The sequence below is a fragment of the Poecilia formosa genome, unplaced genomic scaffold, assembly GCF_000485575.1.
Source record: "Poecilia formosa unplaced genomic scaffold, Poecilia_formosa-5.1.2 Scaffold62, whole genome shotgun sequence".
Lineage (NCBI taxonomy): Eukaryota > Metazoa > Chordata > Actinopteri > Cyprinodontiformes > Poeciliidae > Poecilia > Poecilia formosa.
This window is the reverse complement of record NW_006800001.1, coordinates 1,699,172-1,721,649: the sequence shown is the minus strand read 5'-3', so window position 1 is coordinate 1,721,649 and position 22,478 is coordinate 1,699,172. Positions and strand designations below refer to the sequence as shown.

Here is a 22,478-nt window from a genome sequence, read left to right as displayed (position 1 = left end):
GTTATTTGTGTCATCAAGGGCGCTGTGTGTGTGTGTGTGTGTTGCATGTAGGTGTTATTTGTGTCATCAAGGGCGCTCTGGGCACAATTTTTAGATCCAGGAGGGCTGAAACATCTAAAAACAGCTGAAAAGAGCTGCTTTAAATAATAACAGTGAGAAAACTGGAATGAGTCATGACATGAAACAGACTCGGAGGATCGTGGAGCTCCGCTAACCTTATCTGAATCATCACTTTTATTTCCTCCTACCTTTTTGGCTTCTTTTCTACGCGTCCCAGTCACTTCACAGCAGGGCCGGTTTTGTTTGACCGTTTGATGGAGTGGGCAGTCGGCTGCATGGAGACCAATCTCCTATATTTAGCTGGTCATCTACTATGACATATCAAACGACAGGAAAGAGTCCAGGGGAGGATGTTTGCAAAACACAGCACATGTGGGAAGTAATGGCAGAAGAGAAATATTTTAGACTGTGAAAAAAGTCTTTGCCTACTTACAGATTTCTTTTGTTGTTGCTTTTTTTGTTATATTTGTCTGTTTCTCATCATTAGATTAATGTTATTTTCTGAGAAACGTGACCTTAGGAGAAAGAAAAAGCAGTTGTTGGATATCAATTTCATTAAGTTTATGGTTCATCAATGTGAGAGAGAGACTGCAAAAAAATGTAATCTACTGGAGAGAAAATAAAATAATAAAAATACCCGTGCTGGCCAAAACACATCATGGTCTGCATGCATGAGAGAGAACATACACACTCTGAATGCCTGGGATTAAAATTTAGCAACTTCTTGCTTAAGTGGACCAAACTAAACTAAAAAAGTTTAAAATAATTTATGTAATGTACACTGTGCAAGAGCATCTCTTTTCGGTTTCTTTTACCCGTCTGAAGGTGGATGGCTGGAAATGTGACATTAAATGAAATAAGTAAGAATGGACGATTTATTAAACATATTTTCAGTGTTTTTATTACAGTTTTGACTCCGATGTATATTACAATTGCATGAGATTATTTAGCAACCTTGTGCGACTTTTACTAGTTGCTTTCCTTACTGAGGAGCTGGCAACACTATCGCTACAGCTGCTAGCCTGTCTGTGTCGTCCTACCTCAGCTAAACACAGAGCAGCTGAAACACTTATCAAATAATTTTCCAACATATCAAGTGAATCGTGAAGTTTGGAAAGTAAGAGAACAGCTTTTGCCTTTATTATTATTATTTTTATTTGTGCACAATTAACTGGCACTCCGATGACATATCACCGAGACACATCAAGAACCTAGCATAACCATGCTACCGCTAGCCTAGCACTTCAGCAGTCTGCTTCCCTTATTAGCAGTTCAGCGAATCTTGAGCTTTTTGAAGACTGTAGTTTGACACCTCCAATGTATGTTTAGAAAGAAGTGGTGATATTTTGGTAATAAGTGGCATAATTTTGGCGAAGAATCAGACTGGGAGTCCCCAAATGAGTTGAATCAGTACTGGTGCTGAAATAAGTCCAGACCAGAACCTCCCTAACATGACTGACAGGACACACAACAAAGACAGGAACTACAGACCTCCGTCAGGGTTTGAACTCTGCAGGTAAAAACTTCTGTCACTCTGAGCTGGTAGGTGAGCTGAGGATGAGTTGATCTCAACACTTAGGGCAAAATCAAAGTGACATTGTAGGTTTTCTTTGTAATTCCAGAGTGAAGTAAGGAAAGGAGTCCTTTTGGGTACTTCAAAAGATTTAAAGCGTTAGATCTTTTAAACCGGTTATTCAGACTTTAATCAGCTTTTTAGTTCAAAGGTTACTTCACATGCATATTGATGCAGGTTTTTTAGACTGTCTAAAAACTCTTAGCATCATAAAAAAAATAAAAAAATTGACAATCAGCTGTATGGATTCTGAGCATCCTTGAAATAATGGATGTTCCAAATCCAAATCAAGGCTGAATTTATTACATCACTTAAGTATAACCTCCAGGTGTCCAAAGAATGAAACTAGTGTAATTAAAAACATGGAAGTGTTCTTGGAATACAAAAGTAATGTAAGGTACATTTTAGAAATAAGATTTTCTTTCACTGAGCTGCTAACCGAACTGAAATAAAATCCAAAAACTGCATGTTGTCATAGTGATTTGAAAAAACATTTTCCACCTTAAAGTCAGATTGCTTCTGACTTCGTTTTATTATTTTATTATATTTTTATTATTATTATGCCTATATATCTCAGATCATTCACAAAAAATGTTCAAACAATCTGAATTTTAAAAAAAGATTTTTTTTTTAAATAATGATGTTATTTATTAAACAGGCTCTCCAATAGCCAATTTAGATATACGTGGAAAAGTACAACAGCAGGATCCTCCACAACAATAAAATAGATCACCATCACCAATTATCACAAATACTTGATGACAGTTGTTAGGTTCAGGAAACTTTTCACATAGGGCCAAGTGATTTGGTTAGTTGTTTGCCCTTGAGAAGTTAAATCATCATTTGAAAAAAACAATTTTCTATTTACTTAGGATGTGTCATGATGTGTTGGTTGAAGAGGACCCAAAAGCAGAGAGGCTGAGGTGGCAAGTAGATTTGAAGATTTAATGAAAAAATATGAACAATGGCTAAAAAACCCATAAGAGAACAGGGACTGTTGAAGAAGATTTTAGGTTATAATATTTCTTAAGAAAGAAACGCTTAAGCTCGATCTTCTTCGATCCCAGGTTCTCCTGGCGGACCGCGTGTAGCCACACAGAAAACACCAATGAGTGCAGATGTCACAGAATCACAGAGTTTAATCTAATAGAAGACAACGCATAAAATTACAATAGAAACTGCAGAACAGAGACATACATTCATTTACCTGAGACAAATGGAAAAGAAGAAGGAAGAAAAAAAAGCAAAGACGTCTTTGGAGAATTGCAAGAGCAAATCTGATTTGTTACTTCTGTGTAGAATGTTTTATAGTAAAGGCGCATTCTTGTCTTTAATTTATTCAAATAAGGCGTACCTTTGCTCATCCAACCAGAAGCTATCTCTGACCCTTTTAAAACTCCCTGCAAGTCACAATCTAAGACCATTTGTCTCCATTGTTTAAACAAAGTGGAAGCAGAGACTCTCCTGAACTCCTGCTGTTTTATGGCTTTTCACAAATGAGAGTGAAAAGCTGGAACTTCTCCTGATTGTTTCCCACACAGATAAAGGACAGTTCAAAAGATCTTAGCAAGCCATCTGCTGTAACTACAGGTAACATAAAGGTCAATAGGCCAGAATAAGTTACTAATTTTAAAACTATAATTAGGCTATTTCAATCAAGACATGTTAAGTTTTAAAACTAGCATATTTTAAATTCATTTTCTTAACAGGACCCAGGGGAGAACAAAAAGCATCAGGGACAAACAAAGGCACAAGAAGCATGACAGGGAACAGGATCTAGCAGGAGGAAACAGCAAGGAGCAAGAGAAAAAAGGTGTTTTAGTATTGGGAGAGTGAATGATGGAACAAAGGACCTGGGCTGATTAGCTAACAGGTTCCAGGTGTGAGGGGAGAAAGCACATTAAAAAACTGAATCTTGCTTTAAAAAATAACTAAATGTAAGAAAGATGATTAAACTAAAAAAAAAATAATAAACTAGAATCACTAAGAAAGCACTGAACTAAAGTAAAACAAAAACAAAGCTAATCAAACAAAGAACCTAAGGAACACAGAATATTGACACTAAAAACAAACCCCAAAACAATCCAGGACCTGACAGGATGTCTTTGCCTGATGTTAAAATATGCGCGATCATCCGCAACATCAAGTTTGACGAAAAGCAAAAAGAAATTTATCAGTGTGCAAATACATTTTTAATGGCCTGGTGTATTTGATTAAGTTGAAAGTAAACAAGTTTTTGCTAAAAAGACACATTTTTGTTACAGAAAAATCATACTTTACCAAGAAAAGTTATTTACCTTGTAATATCGACACACTCAAATACAGAGACTTCCATAATCATTGGTACCTCGGGTAAAGACGTGTAAAAAGCCTTAAAATAAATTCAAACATATGTGTAGGAGTATAATTTCATACTGCAGTTTTCAGAAAAAGTCCTCCAACTCATTGGCGCCCTGTACTTACTATGCTAAGTCTTCAGAACAATAACCCTCGGCACACATGGAAGTGGATTTTTTAAAATCATTATTAATATTACCATATTTAGGATAATTAGAGTGTCAAAAAGGACTATTAATAAATAATACATAACTTTCTGGCTCTCTTCAAAATAGTAAAAACAAGAGAGCATTCTATTTGGATAGGGCAGATAAATGTTGATCTTTTTACAGTCAAGGAATGGCTTCAAGAAATTAGCTATAGATTAGAGCACTGTCTTCAGACTGAATTTGTGCTTAGTGTAGGAAAAGATACACCACCCACTGTCTTGGCCTTGTGGAAACTAAAATTCTTGGATTTCCGTTACATCTAGAAATCTACATCTGAATGAAAATCAAGTGGGATATCTAGCTTAGAATATATCACATTTATATTGATTGTTCAAATGAAAAGAGGAAAAGATGTGGGGGGCAGGGGGAATGAGTTATAGAAAGCAGTAAAAATGAGTCATTTCCCGTCAACAGGAGGGGAAAGTAACATGAGCCGGTCCAGATACCATCATCCAGCGGTTTCTGTTGCTTTGTCTCATATTTATTCTCCCTTCCTCTCAGTGCTAATGATCCATCTGAAAGACACACAGACGTACAATGAAACGCAAACATCAAAGAAGCTCTTTGAAAGGCACGCCGAGGCATTTTGCAGACCGAGTGAGTCTCATGCACGGACATGCTGTTAATGACTCCGACATGTTGCAGCATTTTGTTTGCTCAACGTCAGCGACAGAACAGATGAGAGCGAAACGTTGCGGATCGAGCCAGGCCGTCCGACTTACTGTGGTGAAATGAACGATGCAGGTGACGGCGATGACGAGAAGGCCGATGATGATGGATGCTATGGAGACGTACAAGGCGCTCCTGCCCAGCCTCCTGGAGCCGTCATAGTCACCTTGGTAGTAACTGTTTCTAGACTGGGAAATAAAAGACAGGCACAGGCAGGGCAGCTTTTTTTTTTCTGCATCTTTTTTTGCAAGGCAACTTAATCTCAGCGTGCATTAAGATAAAACATATCAAAACAGATTTATTTCACGCAAACTTGGCACTGTAAATATTTTCTTCAGTATCCCAGCCTTTAAATTTCAATTTTTATTCATAACTTCTTTAAACGAAGAAGAGAAAAAAAAAGGGCAAATATACTTAGACATGTGTAGTGACCTGCAAAAAGTATTCATGCTCAAATCTTTCCATTTGATCGTTACAACCTCAAACTTTGCATTGTTTTATTGGACTCTTATGCGATTGACTAAATAAATCAGAATGTAATTGGTAAGTGAAAAGAAAATGATATAGTTATTTGTGTCTTTTAAATAGATACGAACATCGTCATGTGTTTCAAAAACGTCCTGCCTCCTACATCAGACTAAGATGAAAAGTTTTGTGAATCCTAGACAAATGGGTGACGAACTTTTCCCATTTTTATTTGTTAAAAATATCTAAAAAAAAAAACAAAAAATCCATTGTTTTCACATAACAAAAACAAACAAACAAAAAAACACGAGAGACATTAAAGATTGTGGTTGAAATGTGGCAAAGGTGAACGCAGCATCAACGTTTTACTTTGATGGACTGAAATCCTGTCGTCTTTAGAACCAGTAAGAGGATAAAAATAGAAAATAAAGTTGTTTGACGGGCGGAGCAGGTGTGTGTGTGACTGTGTTACATCTCAGGGTCCAACAGACTGACTCCCAGGTCAGAGGGCAGCGTCACCGCAGTAATTTAAAAACACCCTTTCCTTTAGCGTCTTTCTCCTTTCCTCCTCTCTGTTCTGCTATTTTATGTGAAAAAAAAAAAAAAAAATTTAAATCCAGCTGGGTTAGTCTGCGTAGTCCATACGTACCATGACAGAGAAGACCAGGGCCACTATGTTGACGGGGTACGCCGGACAGAAGCACGTCAACATGGTCAAACAAAGGTAGCTCCGGAGGGGAGGTGGAAGTTCCTGCTCTTTCAAAGAGCCACGGTCAAAAAATGTGCTCCCATTTAAGGAGCTTTTTGTCTGCGAGTCGAGCACACCGACCGCCATTGACGTCCAGAACACGTATAGTATTTAATAAAAAAGCAAAAACAAAACACTAAAACAGCCCAAAAAATGCTGATTAAAATCACAAAATGTGACTAAGAAATAAGACCAAAGAAGGGAAATCCAGCTTGAGGAGTTGAAGTCCAGAAACCGACGTCTTCGGATCGAGTCAGATGAGGTTCTGTGGATGTTTTTCCATTTCGCCTCTGTAGGTTTTTCTGTTTGTAGGCAGAGATGGTAAAAGGAGAGAAGTGGAAGATGATCTGTGACCCTGCTGGCCTCGGTCCAGCTCCTGACTGTCGGTGAGGGGATCAGACTGTTTACCACCTCTGATCCGGCTCCTCACACAGCCAGCAGCCAGCCCTCTGTCCTACAGCACCCCACTGAGTGTGACATATGTGCTAATTTTCTTTTTTCTTGTCAAAGTAAAGTAAAAGCACAACGTGATTTTCACAAAGAAACTTGTTTTCTCCATCCACCTGATGCAGATTCGGAGCAGCAGTTGTCCCATGTTGCCAACATGTAGGTCCCGCAACAATAATTAGGAAAAAAATGTGTAAGAAACAAAAGATTTAGTCTTGATTTTATGTACATTTAATGTGTGAAGTCCATAAAACAAAATACGGTTATTCTGTTGTCATTGTAACGGCTGTGCTTGGTAACAAACTTGTCAAAAAAAAAAAGAAAAGTTATTTTGGGTCTGACTGTAGATTTGACCAATTTTGTGTAATTATTTTTTTTTTGTAATTTTCCAATTAACACAAATAAGCTTTAGTTTAGTAGTGTGTTCTCTTCTCTTTCCTGTTTTGAAGATGTGCCTCAACGTTTTGTCCTTCTAGAAACACGGAAAAGCAGTAAGTCATTGAATTTCTTGAAAGCATCTTAAGTAAAATATACATTTTAAAAATATTNCAACGTTTTACTTTGATGGACTGAAATCCTGTCGTCTTTAGAACCAGTAAGAGGATAAAAATAGAAAATAAAGTTGCTTGACGGGCGGAGCAGGTGTGTGTGTGACTGTGTTACATCTCAGGGTCCAACAGACTGACTCCCAGGTCAGAGGGCAGCGTCACCTCAGTAATTTAAAAACACCCTTTCCTTTAGCGTCTTTCTCCTTTCCTCCTCTCTGTTCTGCTATTTTATGTGAAAAAAAAAAAAAAAAATTTAAATCCAGCTGGGTTAGTCTGCGTAGTCCATACGTACCATGACAGAGAAGACCAGGGCCACTATGTTGACGGGGTACGCCGGACAGAAGCACGCCAACATGGTCAAACAAAGGTAGCTCCGGAGGGGAGGTGGAAGTTCCTGCTCTTTCAAAGAGCCACGGTCAAAAAATGTGCTCCCATTTAAGGAGCTTTTTGTCTGCGAGTCGAGCACACCGACCGCCATTGACGTCCAGAACACGTATAGTATTTAATAAAAAAGCAAAAACAAAACACTAAAACAGCCCAAAAAATGCTGATTAAAATCACAAAATGTGACAAAGAAATAAGACCAAAGAAGGGAAATCCAGCTTGAGGAGTTGAAGTCCAGAAACCGACGTCTACGGATCGAGTCAGATGATGTTCTTTGGATGTTTTTCCATTTCGCCTCTGTAGGTTTTTCTGTTTGTAGGCAGAGATGGTAAAAGGAGAGAAGTGGAAGATGATCTGTGACCCTGCTGGCCTCGGTCCAGCTCCTGACTGTCGGTGAGGGGATCAGACTGTTTACCACCTCTGATCCGGCTCCTCACACAGCCAGCAGCCAGCCCTCTGTCCTACAGCACCCCACTGAGTGTGACATATGTGCTAATTTTCTTTTTTCTTGTCAAAGTAAAGTAAAAGCACAACGTGATTTTCACAAAGAAACTTGTTTTCTCCATCCACCTGATGCAGATTCGGAGCAGCAGTTGTCCCATGTTGCCAACATGTAGGTCCCGCAACAATAATTAGGAAAAAAATGTGTAAGAAACAAAAGATTTAGTCTTGATTTTATGTACATTTAATGTGTGAAGTCCATAAAACAAAATACGGTTATTCTGTTGTCATTGTAACGGCTGTGCTTGGTAACAAACTTGTCAAAAAAAAAAAGAAAAGTTATTTTGGGTCTGACTGTAGATTTGACCAATTTTGTGTAATTATTTTTTTTTTGTAATTTTCCAATTAACACAAATAAGCTTTAGTTTAGTAGTGTGTTCTCTTCTCTTTCCTGTTTTGAAGATGTGCCTCAACGTTTTGTCCTTCTAGAAACACGGAAAAGCAGTAAGTCATTGAATTTCTTGAAAGCATCTTAAGTAAAATATACATTTTAAAAATATTCTGTGAGATTATGCTGCTGAATTAAAATGAGGATTTTTACACATTTTGGAGCAAGTAAATCTACTAGCTGTTTCCGAATGTGTTTTTTTTTGTTGTTGTCACCAAATCTGAAGTTCAAATCAAATCAAGTTACGTTTTAAACACCTTTCAAAACTGACGCCCACATCAGCTGACCACAACCATAGAAAATGCAATCAATGATCAAGAATACTATCACAAATTGCTTTAGAATAATTTATTAGGAACTTCAAATTGAAATTGTCAGAAAACAAACAAACAAAAAAATAAAAAATAAAAAAGGAAAGCTTGGCGAGGGACAGTCTGAATTTTTACCCAGGCTCACACAGAGCTCCACACCAAATATTGGCCCTTTTTCATACATCACCAAAACAAAAAGGCATCTTTAAAAGCAATATACAAGGGGAAAAAACATCTCAAAACAGAAAAATATAGTTCACTTTTTCCAGAAAATAAGTCTTAATGCCGCAGAATTTTCCACTTCTTGTCTGCTATTACCAATAATAGTACTATTTTCATTTGTAAGGTAAAAAATAACTTATTGCTTTATTGTAAGTTTAAAAAGTTACAGTGTTGGTGTCCAGCAGTAGTTTCTATTTCTCTTTTTTTTTCTCTTTTTTTTCAACCTATGTCCCAGCCTGTCTGACAGAGGAGCTACTGGCGGCATCAGGACAGTTTCCTGTGCCAGAACAACAGTGGAGGCTGAACAGGCAGGCGGCTTGTTTTTTTACAAATCTGCTCCAGCTTTCCTGCTTTTTCTGCCAGCCAGAGTCGTCTCGTTCATCAGACCCGGCTGGGAGCGTGACCCTGTTCCGCTCATGGCTCCCTGGCCTCTGCCTGTTCGCCGCCACGCGGAGCAGCAGCATCACACTAAAACAATAATATGTTGGTTCCAGAGAAGCACAGATTCAGGAGAAAGTCGGGCGAGAAAAGCAGGCGAGCCAAAACGGAACAGGGTGATCTCTCTCTCTCTCGCTTTTTCTTTCTTTCTTTCTTTTTTTTTTTTTGTTTTTCTCAGTACCAAAGAAAAAAAGGCAATCAAAATGCTCCTCCGCTGCCAGAAGTAGTTCCATATTACACTCTGGATGTATGCGCACAAACACGGACTCACACACGCTCAGACGCAACCACATGCACCTTCAGTGATAAGAGGACAAAACAGGATCGTGGTTTGTGTTTTTTTTTTCTTTTTTTACAACTGCGTTCTCTGAGAATGTCCTTCATTTGTCGTCTCGGTGGAAAACACCGCATAAAAAGAAACATTTATTTCAATAAGAGAGCAGAAAAACAGAAACATTAAGAGAACCGCTCAAAAAATATATATATAATATTTTCAAAAAGAGGAAGTCAAGCCGAACCCCTCTTACCCCCCTGAATCCCTAGTTTCTCCTGCTTTACGGTTGTTACTCTTTCCACAAGTCTGTTGTGTTTCGCTGAAACAGGTAGCATGAAGATGCAAGAGTCAAACTTGCATGTCTGAAGAAGTAAAGTGGAAAACAGACGACTTGATTGACTAATGGAGCAAATATGCCTAAAAGTTATCCTGAAAATGCACTTGAGGATCACGGCACTGTACTTTCATTTGAATCCTGCTTCAAGGTTATTCTTCCATAAGTGTGTTGTGTTTAACTAAAACAAGCGTCGTGAATATGCAAAATGCAAACGCGCGTTTTAAGGAAGTACAGAAAAGAAAAGGTGGTGACTTTGCAAACATGTCAACTCCTTGAATTGTTGTGAATAGCAATCCGCCACAAAGCATTTTCTACAGCTTTAAGATGCTTACTGATTTGTAAAGAAGTCCAGCTCGCATTTTTGAAGGAGCGAAGCGATAAAAAGGGACGACTTTCTTCATTAAAAGGGTAAATATGCCAGATACGATTTTTAAAAATAGCAACTTGCTGTAAAGTTATTATTCGTTTTACGACCCTTGGATTTATTTCAGACAGGCCAAGAAGTGACAAGTCTGTTAGTAACCAAAAAAAAAGAAAAAAAAAAAGAAAAGAAAAAATATGCCAAATAAGATCCTAATGAATGTACTTTAGCCCTGCACTGCTTCTTCTATTGCTTTAAGGTGATATTTTTCTTTTATTCCTGAAGTCCATTGTGTTTAACTTAAGTTGCGTGAAGACGGACGAGTCGAACTTTGGACTCTTAGTAAAGTAAAGCAAAAAAAATAAAAAAATAAAGGGATGATTTGGTCAGTTAATGGAGAAAATACACCAGATAAACTCCTAAACGTGCGAATTTCAGCACCGCGCTGAAGTGACACAGGAGCGTACTGGCCCCACAGTATGCACATTTAACCACATGCATGCTGTTAAAGTAGTGAGATGCTTGCAGACAGTAGCACATGACATCCAGTCAAAACCAACCAATGAGAATCCGCCGTCCATCCGGACCCCCCCCCTCCTCCCCCCACTGCCTCTATGTACAATATCTTACAGGAAGACATAAAAACATTGCTTTTAAACCAATTACAGAATAAAATACCTTACAGATTATCATTATTATGTCAATATTAATAACAATATTACAAAGGTTTTTGTTTTTAAAGACTACCAAAATATACATTTTTGTTGTTTTTTTTTGTTTTTTTTGTTTTGTTTTTTCATCTGTGTTTTCAGTGACAGTTGCAGCGTAAAAAAGGACTTTTTGTCGGGTTTGTTCTTCCTTTGTTAAAAATGCCCCCATCTCACACGTTTTTTTGTTTTTTTACCACATCAGTAACAGCTTCTGAACAATTTCATGATAAAATAACACATCACATTATAATAAAATCATTTAAAAAATAAATCAAAACAGTTCCACTTTGTCCTACTCCAACAGCTTCTCAAACATTTTTTTTTTTTTTTTTTTCAGATTCCTCCTCTCATCTTCAATAGAAGAAAGAAATGGTAACCGAGGAAAGACGGTGGTGGGATGTGCGGGAATTAGTGTGTTGCTCTACATGAGGACGAAAAGAAAAAAAAGAAGAAGAAGAAGAAGAAGAACCAGGAACGTTATGTCGAAGTGAGATTAGTACAGCAAAACAAGAGTTCTGGTTTTTAAAAAGATCTTCAGTCGGTGGGTGGAGCCACGTGGTGCCAGGACATCCCGCTGGAGACCCGTGGCCAGCCAATCAGATTGCGCTGTCAAGGGGCAGCCAGCGTTCTGATTGGCACAACAGCAGACAGAGGAGGAGCCCTCCGGTCCTCTGTGACCTGAGCCTCCTCAGTGGTAGCCATTAGTGAACGCAGTGGCGATCAGAGGACCCTGAGGACACAGGGACAGGAATGAATGCGCTCTTTGTGAGCACATGTGTGCACCCTAGCATGTTTTTGAAACATAGTAGGCATGACCTACCCCTAGACCATGGCCAAACCCTGTGCTGGGGACGGGGCTAGCGGCACTGATGTAGCTGCTGACTCCTGAGTCTTGGTTGGCCGCAGCGTACAGGTCGGCCATTGGTCCGGGGCTGCTGGTGCCCAGGAAGCCAGCTGTGCGTGAAGGGGTGGAGCCTGAAAGGCAGGAGAGACGAGTCAGGCTTAGACACCATAGGGCTTCACACACACACACACGCACACACACACACACACATGCTTCTAAAAATATACCTTTATTTGTCCAAGCAAGCTTTTGTGCAAGCATTCTACCTAAAGGAAGCACACAAATACAAGAAGCAGAGTCGCAGGCCTACCCCTGACTACTGCTGCCGCCGCCGCCGCCGCCATTGGTCCGTATGCAGTGAGGGGAATGGCTGAGGATTACACAACAAGCCGCGTTACAGCACAAACGTCTCACTGTGGACCGCTCTCCGATATCACATCATAAAGCAATAATCTACAGCTCACTGTGGCTGAATCTACATCTGCTCACACATCTGTCACGGCATTTCAATCCAATTGCTGCACGGGGGTTAAAAATGTACCCAGGATACGACATTGCAAAGCATCTGGCTGTGGGTTCACCAGATATGGAGGGGAAAAAAAACCAAACAAAAACAAAACAAAAAAAACAAAACAAAACGCTGGGAGTCACATGTCCGAGTGAGAAGTTTAGAACCTGCAGGTTTAAAAGCGCAGCTGCAAAGAGACGCTTGCAAATCTGGGTCGTTTGTAGAAAGTAAACAAACCTAAACGTGTCCTGCTGCATCAGGAGACGGCAAAGCAGATCTTTATAAGAAATTCATTCCTGTTAGGCTTGAGAGAAGAGACACAGGTCTGCTGCATCTTCTGCAGTCATTATATCACATTTGATTTAGTTTTTACCTGCTACTATCTTAGTTTCTCTGCACTGAATCTCCCCTTTAAGGTGGTTCCATCTACAGGAACCAGGAGGTAAAACTGACAAACACTGACTGACAACAGGCTTTAGCTAATACTGAGTTTCACCCAGTGACCTCGTTTAATCTGCAAATCAACGACTGGGGCTTATGAAACACATCAGTCTTTGAACAGAGGTGAAACAATTAATTGGATTAATTATGATGAATCGATAATTGAAATAATTGTCAACTAATTTAGTAATTGATTAGCCGTTAAGCAGCGTACAGACTCTTATACGTTTTGAATTTAAGGTTAAAAAAAAACAAACAAAAAACCCTTCGTTAAATAAATCTGTTCTACCCAGAAGTTCTCAGGTGTCCTAGTTTTAGCTTCGCTGGGTTCAAATTCTGTAAAAAATAAGGCAGAAACACCTTTTGCTCTTATAATTTGGTTAATGAAAAACAAAAATTGTCAAAAGATAATTCCTACACTGTATTGATGTTGAATGAAGAGCTAAGGAATGGAATATTATTGCATTTTTGACAATAAAACGTTTATTTTCTTATTAAAATCGAAGTTATTTAAATATATTTCTAATATGTTGTAAAATGAGCTCAGGTGGTTTTAAAAAAAATCTTCAGAATTAGCCAATTTTTTTTTTTTATCTGATTAATCGACAGAATAATCGATCAGTAAAATAATCATCAGTGTTGTTTTGTGTTGTATTCCAGCAAACTTAGGGTTTTGCGTCCAAAAATAACAAGCAACTTTCTTTGACTGTCGCATTAAATTCGAAACAAACACATTTAGGTTCACGGTTAAAAAGTCACAAAGTACAGAANGAAAAACAAAAATTGTCAAAAGATAATTCCTACACTGTATTGATGTTGAATGAAGAGCTAAGGAATGGAATATTATTGCATTTTTGACAATAAAATGTTTATTTTCTTATTAAAATCAAAGTTATTTAAATATATTTCCAATATGTTGTAAAATGAGCTCAGGTGGTTTTAAAAAAAAATCTTCAGAATTAGCCAATTTCTTTTTTTTTTTTTTTTTTCTGTCAGAATAATCGATCAGTAAAATAATCATCAGTGTTACTTTGTGTTGTATTCCAGCAAACTTAGGGTTTTGCGTACAAAAATAACAAGCAACTTTCTTTGACTGTCGCATTAAATTCGAAGCAAACACATTTAGGTTCACGGTTAAAAAGTCACAAAGTACAGAAGAAAAAAAAAAACCTGAAGGTCTATTTCAGGTTTTGTGGGCAGCGTGTTCGGCAGCTGCCAGACGTTCCTCCTAATGATAGCTTCTTAGTCACACAGGATTCAGCTGATCCTGAACGGAACCAAATCAGCAGCGGAGCTTTCAAGAGTTATAAATACCAGAGCCGCCGTCGCTCCGACTGACCATGAGTCAACCAAATGTGAAGCATCACTCTGTTCATGAGGACAGACCAGGAGAAAGAGACACAACCACTGGAAAACTTGAGCCAAGATCAATATCCGATATTCATAATGGCTGATAACCGATATTCACCGATATTATAAATTGCGCTTACCCTCCTGAAACGTATCGGTTAATAATATCGATGCAGTTTCGCATCCAACCAACACTGATATGTGTCGGCTCATACTTAATGCACAATTTTCTCTAAAATTTAATCATTCTGATAACTTTAATCTTTTTCTTTCTTTTTTTTTTTTTACATCCATGTACAAATATTTACAAAACCTAAAAAGTAAAATTTTATACGCCTTTCTCTCTGTACAACACTTTCTGATTTTTAGTGTCTGCATGGAAACTTCACACAGAACGAGATTAATGGAAAACTAATTTTTTCGTAAAATTGGAATTTGCCTCGTTGGTGTTATTTTGGATCAAATCAATTTACTGTGGTTTTGAGGTTGAACTAAAATAACAAAGTTACTTTGTTTTCTTTGGCTCTTGTACTTAAGCGACAATAAACACACATTGACTAAAATAGGTTTTATTTAAGGAGGTGGAGGTTTTGACCACATTTGAGCCCTTTAACAGCTTGTGGTTGGTACTTTGTAGAGATCTGCTTGTTGGAAAAGTCAAATTTTCATTGTTCTAAATCCCCAAAATAGGAATACAACTGTTTTTTTTATTTTTTTTTTACCGTTGAACCCCTTTTTTTTTTTGTTGTTTCTTTATTTATTCTTATTTTTTTTTTCTAAGTTTTACAGATCAAGAGAAATTTATTTGCTAGAAGCAAAGGGCCAACTTAATCTTTGAATTTAAACAGTTGCAGACCTCTGGCTTAGGACGCACCAAAGTGTTGGATTTTGTTGGGTTTTGCTCGTTTCAACAGCTTTGCCACAAGACATCAATTTACAGCCAAAAGTTTCGCCAAACTGTTGATTGGAGCAAAGTGACCTGGAACCGACTTCAGCAAATACACGCGAGCTGAACGTAAAAATGTTGGCAGCCTTTTGAAAATCTCGTTTTCACTATGTTCTCCAGAACAGGTCAGTTCGGTTCGCTGTTTTATAGTCAGGAGAGCGTTTCCACCTCCAGCTGGCGATACCAAACCCAAAAGCCTATTGTTTGGTCCCAAGATACGGACCGAAGGGAACCCAGAAATGATGCAGCGCGGGTCGGTTGTATTACAATGGAAACAGGCAAAACAGCAGAACTGAAACGTGGCAAGAGCGACGTTCTTTGGGGAAGTGGGTCTCTGCTTTTAAAAAGCCCTCTCAATATGTCGATAATATCTATAAACACTGCTTGATCGTAGATACTTAACACTTTTCCCCCAAAGTTGAAACCTCCAAGTTTTTAGACAGATTGAACAACAGGAAAGTCCAACATGGCTCCCTGGCATATGACATTTTATAATAAATAAGTAAGCAAGAAAGATACTTTAACACTGGTGAATATTTTTATCTCATTTAATCTTTAACAAATAGCACCAACTAGATTGTGAGTGTTTGAAAGTGCAAAACACTAAGAAGTACATTATTATCTCACCTTCCAAACAAGTTAATTTGACTGATATTTCTTTGCAGAAACCCATGTACCACCGGTAAGACGCAAGCCACGGTTTGAGAACCAGAGCTCCAGGAAAAACAGAGGCTGCTGTTAATAGTTATTAATACCAACACCCCAGCTCTTAACACAGATTAAATGTACATTTCAACAAGGCTTGAAAAAAAATAAATATTCTGCTGAATGCCATTAATTTAGGGAAATCAAAATCTGGTGAAAAAAAAAAATCTGTTCCTAAAAAAGCTGGAGTTCAGAAACTGGCCACAAAGCTCTGACTGGAATCAGAAGCTGCATCCAGCACCAACTTTTCCTACAAACAAGGCTCCTGTGATGTTTTTAATCTCCATTCAGCACCAAAGACTCCGAGGGCAAACAGTTTGGTTTGAAGTTTTGCTGCTAAATGTTTTTTTTCCCACTCCCTTGGCCTTTAGAAGAGAAAGGAGCCACTGACCTGCCAGCTCAGGGGGGTGGGATGATGTCAGAAGGGGGGTCCGCTCTAAGTGGAACTCTAGAAAACAGAGAAGGTCAAGAGAGAGAGCTCTTTGTAAATACAGTCACCATCCACAGGAGAAACTACAAAGCCACAGACACACAAAACAGCAAGATGAAGGCACAAGTACAGAAAGTAAAAAAAAAAAAAAAAAAAAAAAAATCCTTTAAGGACGGCAGGAAGTCAGGAGCGAAAGGAAAAGGAGGAGCTATAAATGAAAGGGAGTTACATAAGCAGATCAAATAAACAGAATCACCAAAGAGGAAAGGAGAAACAGATGTACAAATTTAAAGGAAAATATTAACAAGTCATATTTAGGCTCAGAAAGAAAAAAAAAAGTGAACTTTTGGACTAACAAACAGAAAGACAAATCGCCTTTAATCCAGATTTGCTCTCTAGCTTTTGCGCACACACAAACGCTAGAGAGGAAAACATGGCTGCTGTTGTTCATCGCCTGATGCTTTCAGAAACCTTCTGAAAAAGCTGGAAGGAGACAGATGTGTTGGACATTTAAAACTAAACGTACCTGGGAACTGGTAAGTGTATCCGGGTGCTATTCCAGAGTAGCTGCGGCTGGTGTAGGTAGTAGTCTGAAAACCTGGGTAGCCTGAAAAAAACAAGACAACAACAAAAAAACGAGAAAATAATCTGCTTGATCAATCTCTCGCGTAAAAACTTTAAAACAGAAAATATCCTACTAATAAAAAAAATGTTTGACACTAATTTCACTGGATTTCCAATCTAAAAACTGCCACAAAGCTTTATAAAATGCTTACAAGCTTTTGTGACTGACCGCAAAGTTACGTCAAATGGCCAGAAGGGGGAGTAATACAGCCACACAAAACAGAGCTCCTGCTTTTTCTCAATGAAAATATCTTCAAATGCGTTTTTTCCTCCAATAAAAGCCCTTCACTCTGACTTCTGTGTCTGACATACATCGTTAATGAGACACCAAAGAGAAGGCGTCGATCCAAGACAAACTGGCCGTCTTTTTCTGAGACGGTGTGTTCATTTTTACATATTTAGTCCAAAGTAAATCATTTACTCATGCTTAAACCTGCCGTTAGCATTAATCAGCATTTCAGTCATTATTGCAGCTGAAGAGTGTGTCTATTAGAGGTGTCTATTAGAGTTTTTTTTCTTAAAAACTCTTGTTTTTAAGAAAAGAGCTATTTTTTTTAACCGTTATTGTGGAAAGTTAACCAAAAGCTAAAATTGATTAAGTTAATGACAGTAAATACAGCAGACGTTTTGTCAGGTATGTCGACACTGAAAAAGCTCCACCACTTTTGTGTGGCGAGAGAAAAAAAGAGCAACAAACAAGAAGACTTTGTAAACCCTGAGAGAACACCATGAGTGGGTAACGATTAAGACAAGAAGCACTACAGTTCAGCGTTCAACTAAGGTGTTACATCCAGTTTTTAAACCAGCTTGGTGCTCAGTGGATCATTTCTAGCTCACAAAATACAGGAGCAACAGACGAGATCAAATTTGCAAGCAATGGGAGCAAAATACGGACAGCAAAAAGATAACCATTATCCTCTAACATGCTAGCATAGACATATGCTTTACAATTTCCAAACAGGAATAAAATAAAGGAGTATTTCACAGTTTTTAATGAGACTGAACTGCATCTGTAGTTCATAATCAACAGCTACAGGAACTGACTAACTAACCGTTAGCTGCTAATTATGCTAAACTTGCCATAGAAGTTCAATTTCAGCACTTTTTTCAGCTAGACTTGTTTGATGATGTAAAGTCCAAAGTCTACGAGAGTCACAGACAACATAAAATCAATTTGTAAAGGTTGAGAATGCTGTCTAGATGTTAGCCACGAGCAACAGTCAAGTTAGCATCTGCTTTTTCAACCACTGTTGAGCATTAGGGGCACCAAGCATACAATCACAATGCAGTCTTAGCAGGGTTAGGACGAGGGAGATGTTTAAAATTACTAGGAGGTTTTACATTCTTGCGAGTTTTGAAGCAAATATCTACAAAAATGTAGCCATTTTCAAAGTTTCACTTCAAAAGCTCTCCAGTTGTGGCAGGTTACATTTGTATGTTTAGCTGTGGCTCGTACCCAACATGCCGATGCCCAGCATGAAGGTGTCCATCCCATAAGGCATCACTCTGGAGCGGCCCCTGGCGGAGCCCGTCGGCGTCATTACTTCTTTGGGCTGGGCTTTCTTACACTCCACCTAAACCAAGGTAAACATTAATGAGTGTTTATTAAAAATTACACATCTGCACAAAATAAGTTTGTAAGTTTCATATAGACGTGCACCAATTGAAACTGCTTCAATTTCCCAACATACTAAGAGATTAAAGTCCGTTTGTAAGATGTGAAAGAAAATGCAGTAGTGAATCTTCCCCACTTGTTGCTGCACACCGCTGGTCAGCGGACTGAAAAAAGGCCACAATTATTCCCCTCCCACTCACAGAACATAAATTTGTCTGTTTGGAAATATTTATCTAAAAAAAACAAAAAAAACAAACACTAAGCACATCGGAGAAAAAGGAACTAAACCAATCACTCTAATTTAAGGTAACGCTATTTTAAAACTGCAGTTAGCAACGTGTAATCAGACTGTAGGCTCTAACAGGGCAGACTTGCATGGATAATTAACCAGCTAATATAGGCAGGATGTAAAAACCTGTAAATATTTGGCTAAATAAAGACTTGAAAACTACTCTGCAGGAACTTAAGCAAGTCTTTCCTATATATTTATCATTATTTCTAGGCACGTGAATCAAAAATAACGATTAAAAATAGAGATTTGCAAAAAAATACATTGATAACATAATATGTTATTTCAGGAGCACTGGGACAAATTGCTGCCTATCAGTTTTAAGCGAAGCCAATTAGATGAAAATGAGACACATCCTGTTTGTGGAAATAATTCTCAGCTGCGTACCATTTTGTTGTTGATCTCGTGGAAATGGATCTCACAAACTTTCTCAACCACGTCTTCATTTTCAAAAGTGACAAAACCGAAACCTAAAAGAGACAAACAGATAAAAATAATAATAATAATAATAATAAAAACACAGAACGACAACATTGGCTGCTCCTCTTGTAACAAAACAAGCAATCAAATCAACATTTTTGCTCTGCGTTCGTCGTCGTAACACAAAGCGCAGAGCGGGGAGGTGACCTCTGCATGCCACGGTTGTCAATCACAAATAAGAATAATAGAGAAGGGGGTTAGAGTGGGTGTGGTTTCTTCAAAACTGATCCCAGATGATCATCAGTTTCACTGCTCTTCTTTCTCTTCTCCCCCCTCCACCATTTGCCTTCATCTCCTCTCGCTTGTCTCGTTAAGTTACATCATCGCCCATAGCCATCTTGACTCTGTATGGCGACCCTCGGCGGGCCCTGCCCTCACCCACGGAGCGGACAGAGATAAATGGAGCAGGAGGGGAGAGGCAAGAGCGGAGGAAAGACAAAGTGATGTGATTGGAGGAAAAACGCAGCCTGCTTTGCAGCGGTTCACCTAATGACTCTATCACGCTGCTTCTCCTTTCATTCCCAGGGCCCCATCTCATGATGTCAACGCATGTTTACATAAGGTGTAGGTTTGTGTGTGTGTGTGTGTGTGTGTGTGTGTAACCGTTACCTCTGTGTCTGTTGGTCGTTTTGTCGAACATGAGCATAGCGTCGTCGACCTGGAGAAACAAAGCAGAGAAGACATGAGCTTGGACACAGTAACACTCGCACATCGTTACCCAGCATGGGGTGCCATTGTCCCACTTCGGCAAAAGAATAAGAAGGGAAAACAGATGGAGAGGGTGGACAGGGGGGCGGGGGGGGACAAAGGACCGGGAGAGGCTGACAGGTGACGAAGGAGGCGAATGCGAGGGGAGGACCGATGAAGAAAGACGGCAGAAATTAAATAAAGTGAAAATGGATTAAATCAGGAGGAGTTGGAGGAAACTCTTCCCTGTTTGTCTTTCTTTCACTTCACTTCTCATAAACTTTGTCCAGCCCTCTCCCCGCTCGTTCTTTCCCACTCGTTTGTCCGCCTGCACTGTCTTTTTCTATCCCTCCCTCCCTGCAAAGTTTACTATTCCCATGGAGACTCTGTAAAGAATTTCAATTAGAAGAGCTTGTGCCCACCACCCCTCCTTTCGACCGCACAACTCATTTCATTGAATAGGATGGAGATGGAGAGTAAAAGGGGGGGTTGAAAACAAGACTGACCAAATGTGAAAGAAGGAGAAAAAATAAAGGGATGGTTTCAAAAAATCAGTCGAGGATAAAGTTGGGTTGAAGGGTGGAAATTCTGTTAGAGAAGATTGTGAATTTTAAAATGCAAAGCAAAGTGATTCAGGGCCTTTGTCAGCACGCTCGTCTTTTATTCTCCCTCCTCTCTTTCCTTTTTGCACTCACTCCACTGCCCTATTCATATTCCACCTCCTCCTCCCCACCTCGCCTCTCTCCCTCCCTCCCCTCCCTCCCTCGCTTGTCCTTCACCGGCAGGAAAGTTTGCAGCTTCTGCCCGCGATCCAACGGCATAAGGAGGAGGAACACAGAGGAGCCAAACAACTGGGCGAAATCAAACTTTTCCGTCTTCGGGTGTGCGGCGCAGCGCGGACACGTGCCGAGTGTGACCACACGGCTATTTCCATTTGTCAACATCAGGTGAAACTCAAGCCGGCGTAACATGAGCAGCAGAGGCCTCTGGATGATCCAGCCGTCCAATTTCAGACACTTATCTCACATGAAAAACAAGACATGCTCGCTTTCAGGTGGATGAGCACACGCGGGATCAAGGTTGCTCCAACAACCTTCCTGACCGTGTGTTCTCTGTCAACGTATAACCTGATCACACACACACACACACACACACACACACACCTACACCCTGACCTGATCACACACACACACACACACACACACACAAACACCTACACCTACACACACACACACACAACACGCATTCAGAGCTCCTCCCAACCTCTATCTCTGTCCTTCATTCAGTTTTTATCCTCCCCCCACTCCCATCTCTCATGTCTTCCGCCCTTCCGGTTGTCCAAACTCAATGACACAGCAGAGAGCTGTGGGGACGCTACGTAGGCTGCTGGATGCTAACATGCTAATCACCTACTTTGACTGCACATGTGTAGAACGCACAGGCAGGTTTATCCCTTTAGGTTTTAATCCATTTCCTATGTTTTTAATTTGTTATTGTTCTGTGTTTTATAAATAAATCTGGATGATTAGCTTGTCAGAAACAGAAAAATCAGAGTTTCTTTTTGTTTTTCCTTGTAAATCATTAAACGCACACTACCAGGTCAAGCCAGGACAAACACTCTTCAGTGTAGAAGCTCTCACTTAGTGAATAAGATTCTGTGTTAGCCGTTTTGGCCAGTATGGCTAAGGTGTTGAAAACTGTGTAAAAATTAAACTCAGAGAAAGCACAGAGAATTAAAAAGCAATTTAAAAGAAATTTGTTGTCATGACATTTTGAGGAATGTCTGCAAGAGAGAGTAAGATTTTCAGTAGATAATACGAAGGTTAAGCAGATTACTGCACAGTGATGAGACTGGCGCTAAATAAGCTGATCCTTAGATAAACAGTGTGTGTGATTTCTTTTTTATGGGTTCATTGAAAACATAAGCCACAGATAGCAAAAAGTCTGAGCACAGTGGCACTGCAATTACAATAAATCTATGATATGTATTGTGCATTAAACCCCTTTTAAAAGTCTCAAAGGATCTGTATTCTACAATATAATCACATAAACTGTTTGCATAATCCTTGCTTGGCTAACTGCTAATATAATATCTTATTGGAGGTCTAAAGTACAATTATCATTTTGTCTTTACAAAGCTAAAACAGTTTTATAGTAAATGGGTTTGGGCAGCTGAAAACTTTAAAAAATTGGATATTGGAAATCAGCATCAAAAACGTTCAGTCCATCTCCAGTTACATTGCCGCTATTCATTAATCTATTTAAAATCAGATGGCTAAACATGACAAATTTTAGTGTGCTGTTTATTAGAAAGTTCTAGAAAAAAAATAAGATGTTCATTTTCATCCATGCATTTTCTAACACCCTTGTCCCTAGCGGGGTCAGGAGGTGCTGGTGCCCATCTCCAGCAAACGTTTCGGGCGAGAGGCGGGGCACATCCTGGATAGGTCGCCAGTCCATCGCAGATGTTAATTTTCATTAGCTAAATGTATGCAGGCAAGTAAACCATTAAAAAAAACGCATGCAAGTTCTGGACATTGCCAGAACCTTCGCTGTCAGTACATCATCTTATGCGAT

At 39.1% G+C, this 22,478-nt stretch overlaps 2 protein-coding genes across 5 annotated transcripts in view; both read right to left on the bottom strand.

The window, feature by feature from the left end:
* Positions 1-3,802: 3,802 nt before the first annotated feature.
* LOC103139563 (transmembrane protein 233) lies at positions 3,803-8,046 on the bottom strand. Of its 2 annotated transcripts, none has more exons than XM_007554250.2 (3): positions 7,349-8,046; positions 4,902-5,036; positions 3,803-4,694 (listed from the first exon to the last, which is right to left on the bottom strand). In XM_007554250.2, the coding sequence occupies exons 1-3, from the start codon at positions 7,532-7,534 to the stop codon at positions 4,683-4,685; spliced, it is 333 nt and encodes a 110-aa protein (XP_007554312.1). In that variant the 5' UTR covers positions 7,535-8,046; the 3' UTR covers positions 3,803-4,682. The 2 variants fall into 2 exon arrangements, with proteins under 2 accessions (XP_007554312.1, XP_007554311.1); XM_007554249.2 differs by lacking the exon at positions 7,349-8,046 and adding an exon at positions 5,963-6,653.
* Positions 8,047-9,636: 1,590 nt separating this feature from the next.
* LOC103139561 (RNA-binding protein Musashi homolog 1-like) overlaps positions 9,637-22,478 on the bottom strand; it is a 46,536-nt gene continuing 33,694 nt past the window's right edge. For all 3 annotated transcript variants that reach the window (XM_007554246.2, XM_016672560.1, XM_016672561.1), the window contains 8 exons: positions 19,824-19,872; positions 19,122-19,204; positions 18,287-18,404; positions 16,733-16,813; positions 16,168-16,224; positions 12,137-12,196; positions 11,803-11,957; positions 9,637-11,712 (listed from right to left, as the gene is read on the bottom strand). In XM_007554246.2, coding sequence (XP_007554308.1) covers positions 11,671-11,712; positions 11,803-11,957; positions 12,137-12,196; positions 16,168-16,224; positions 16,733-16,813; positions 18,287-18,404; positions 19,122-19,204; positions 19,824-19,872 — 645 coding nt within the window. In that variant the 3' untranslated portion in view covers positions 9,637-11,670. The remainder of the gene's footprint in view (positions 11,713-11,802; positions 11,958-12,136; positions 12,197-16,167; positions 16,225-16,732; positions 16,814-18,286; positions 18,405-19,121; positions 19,205-19,823; positions 19,873-22,478) is intronic.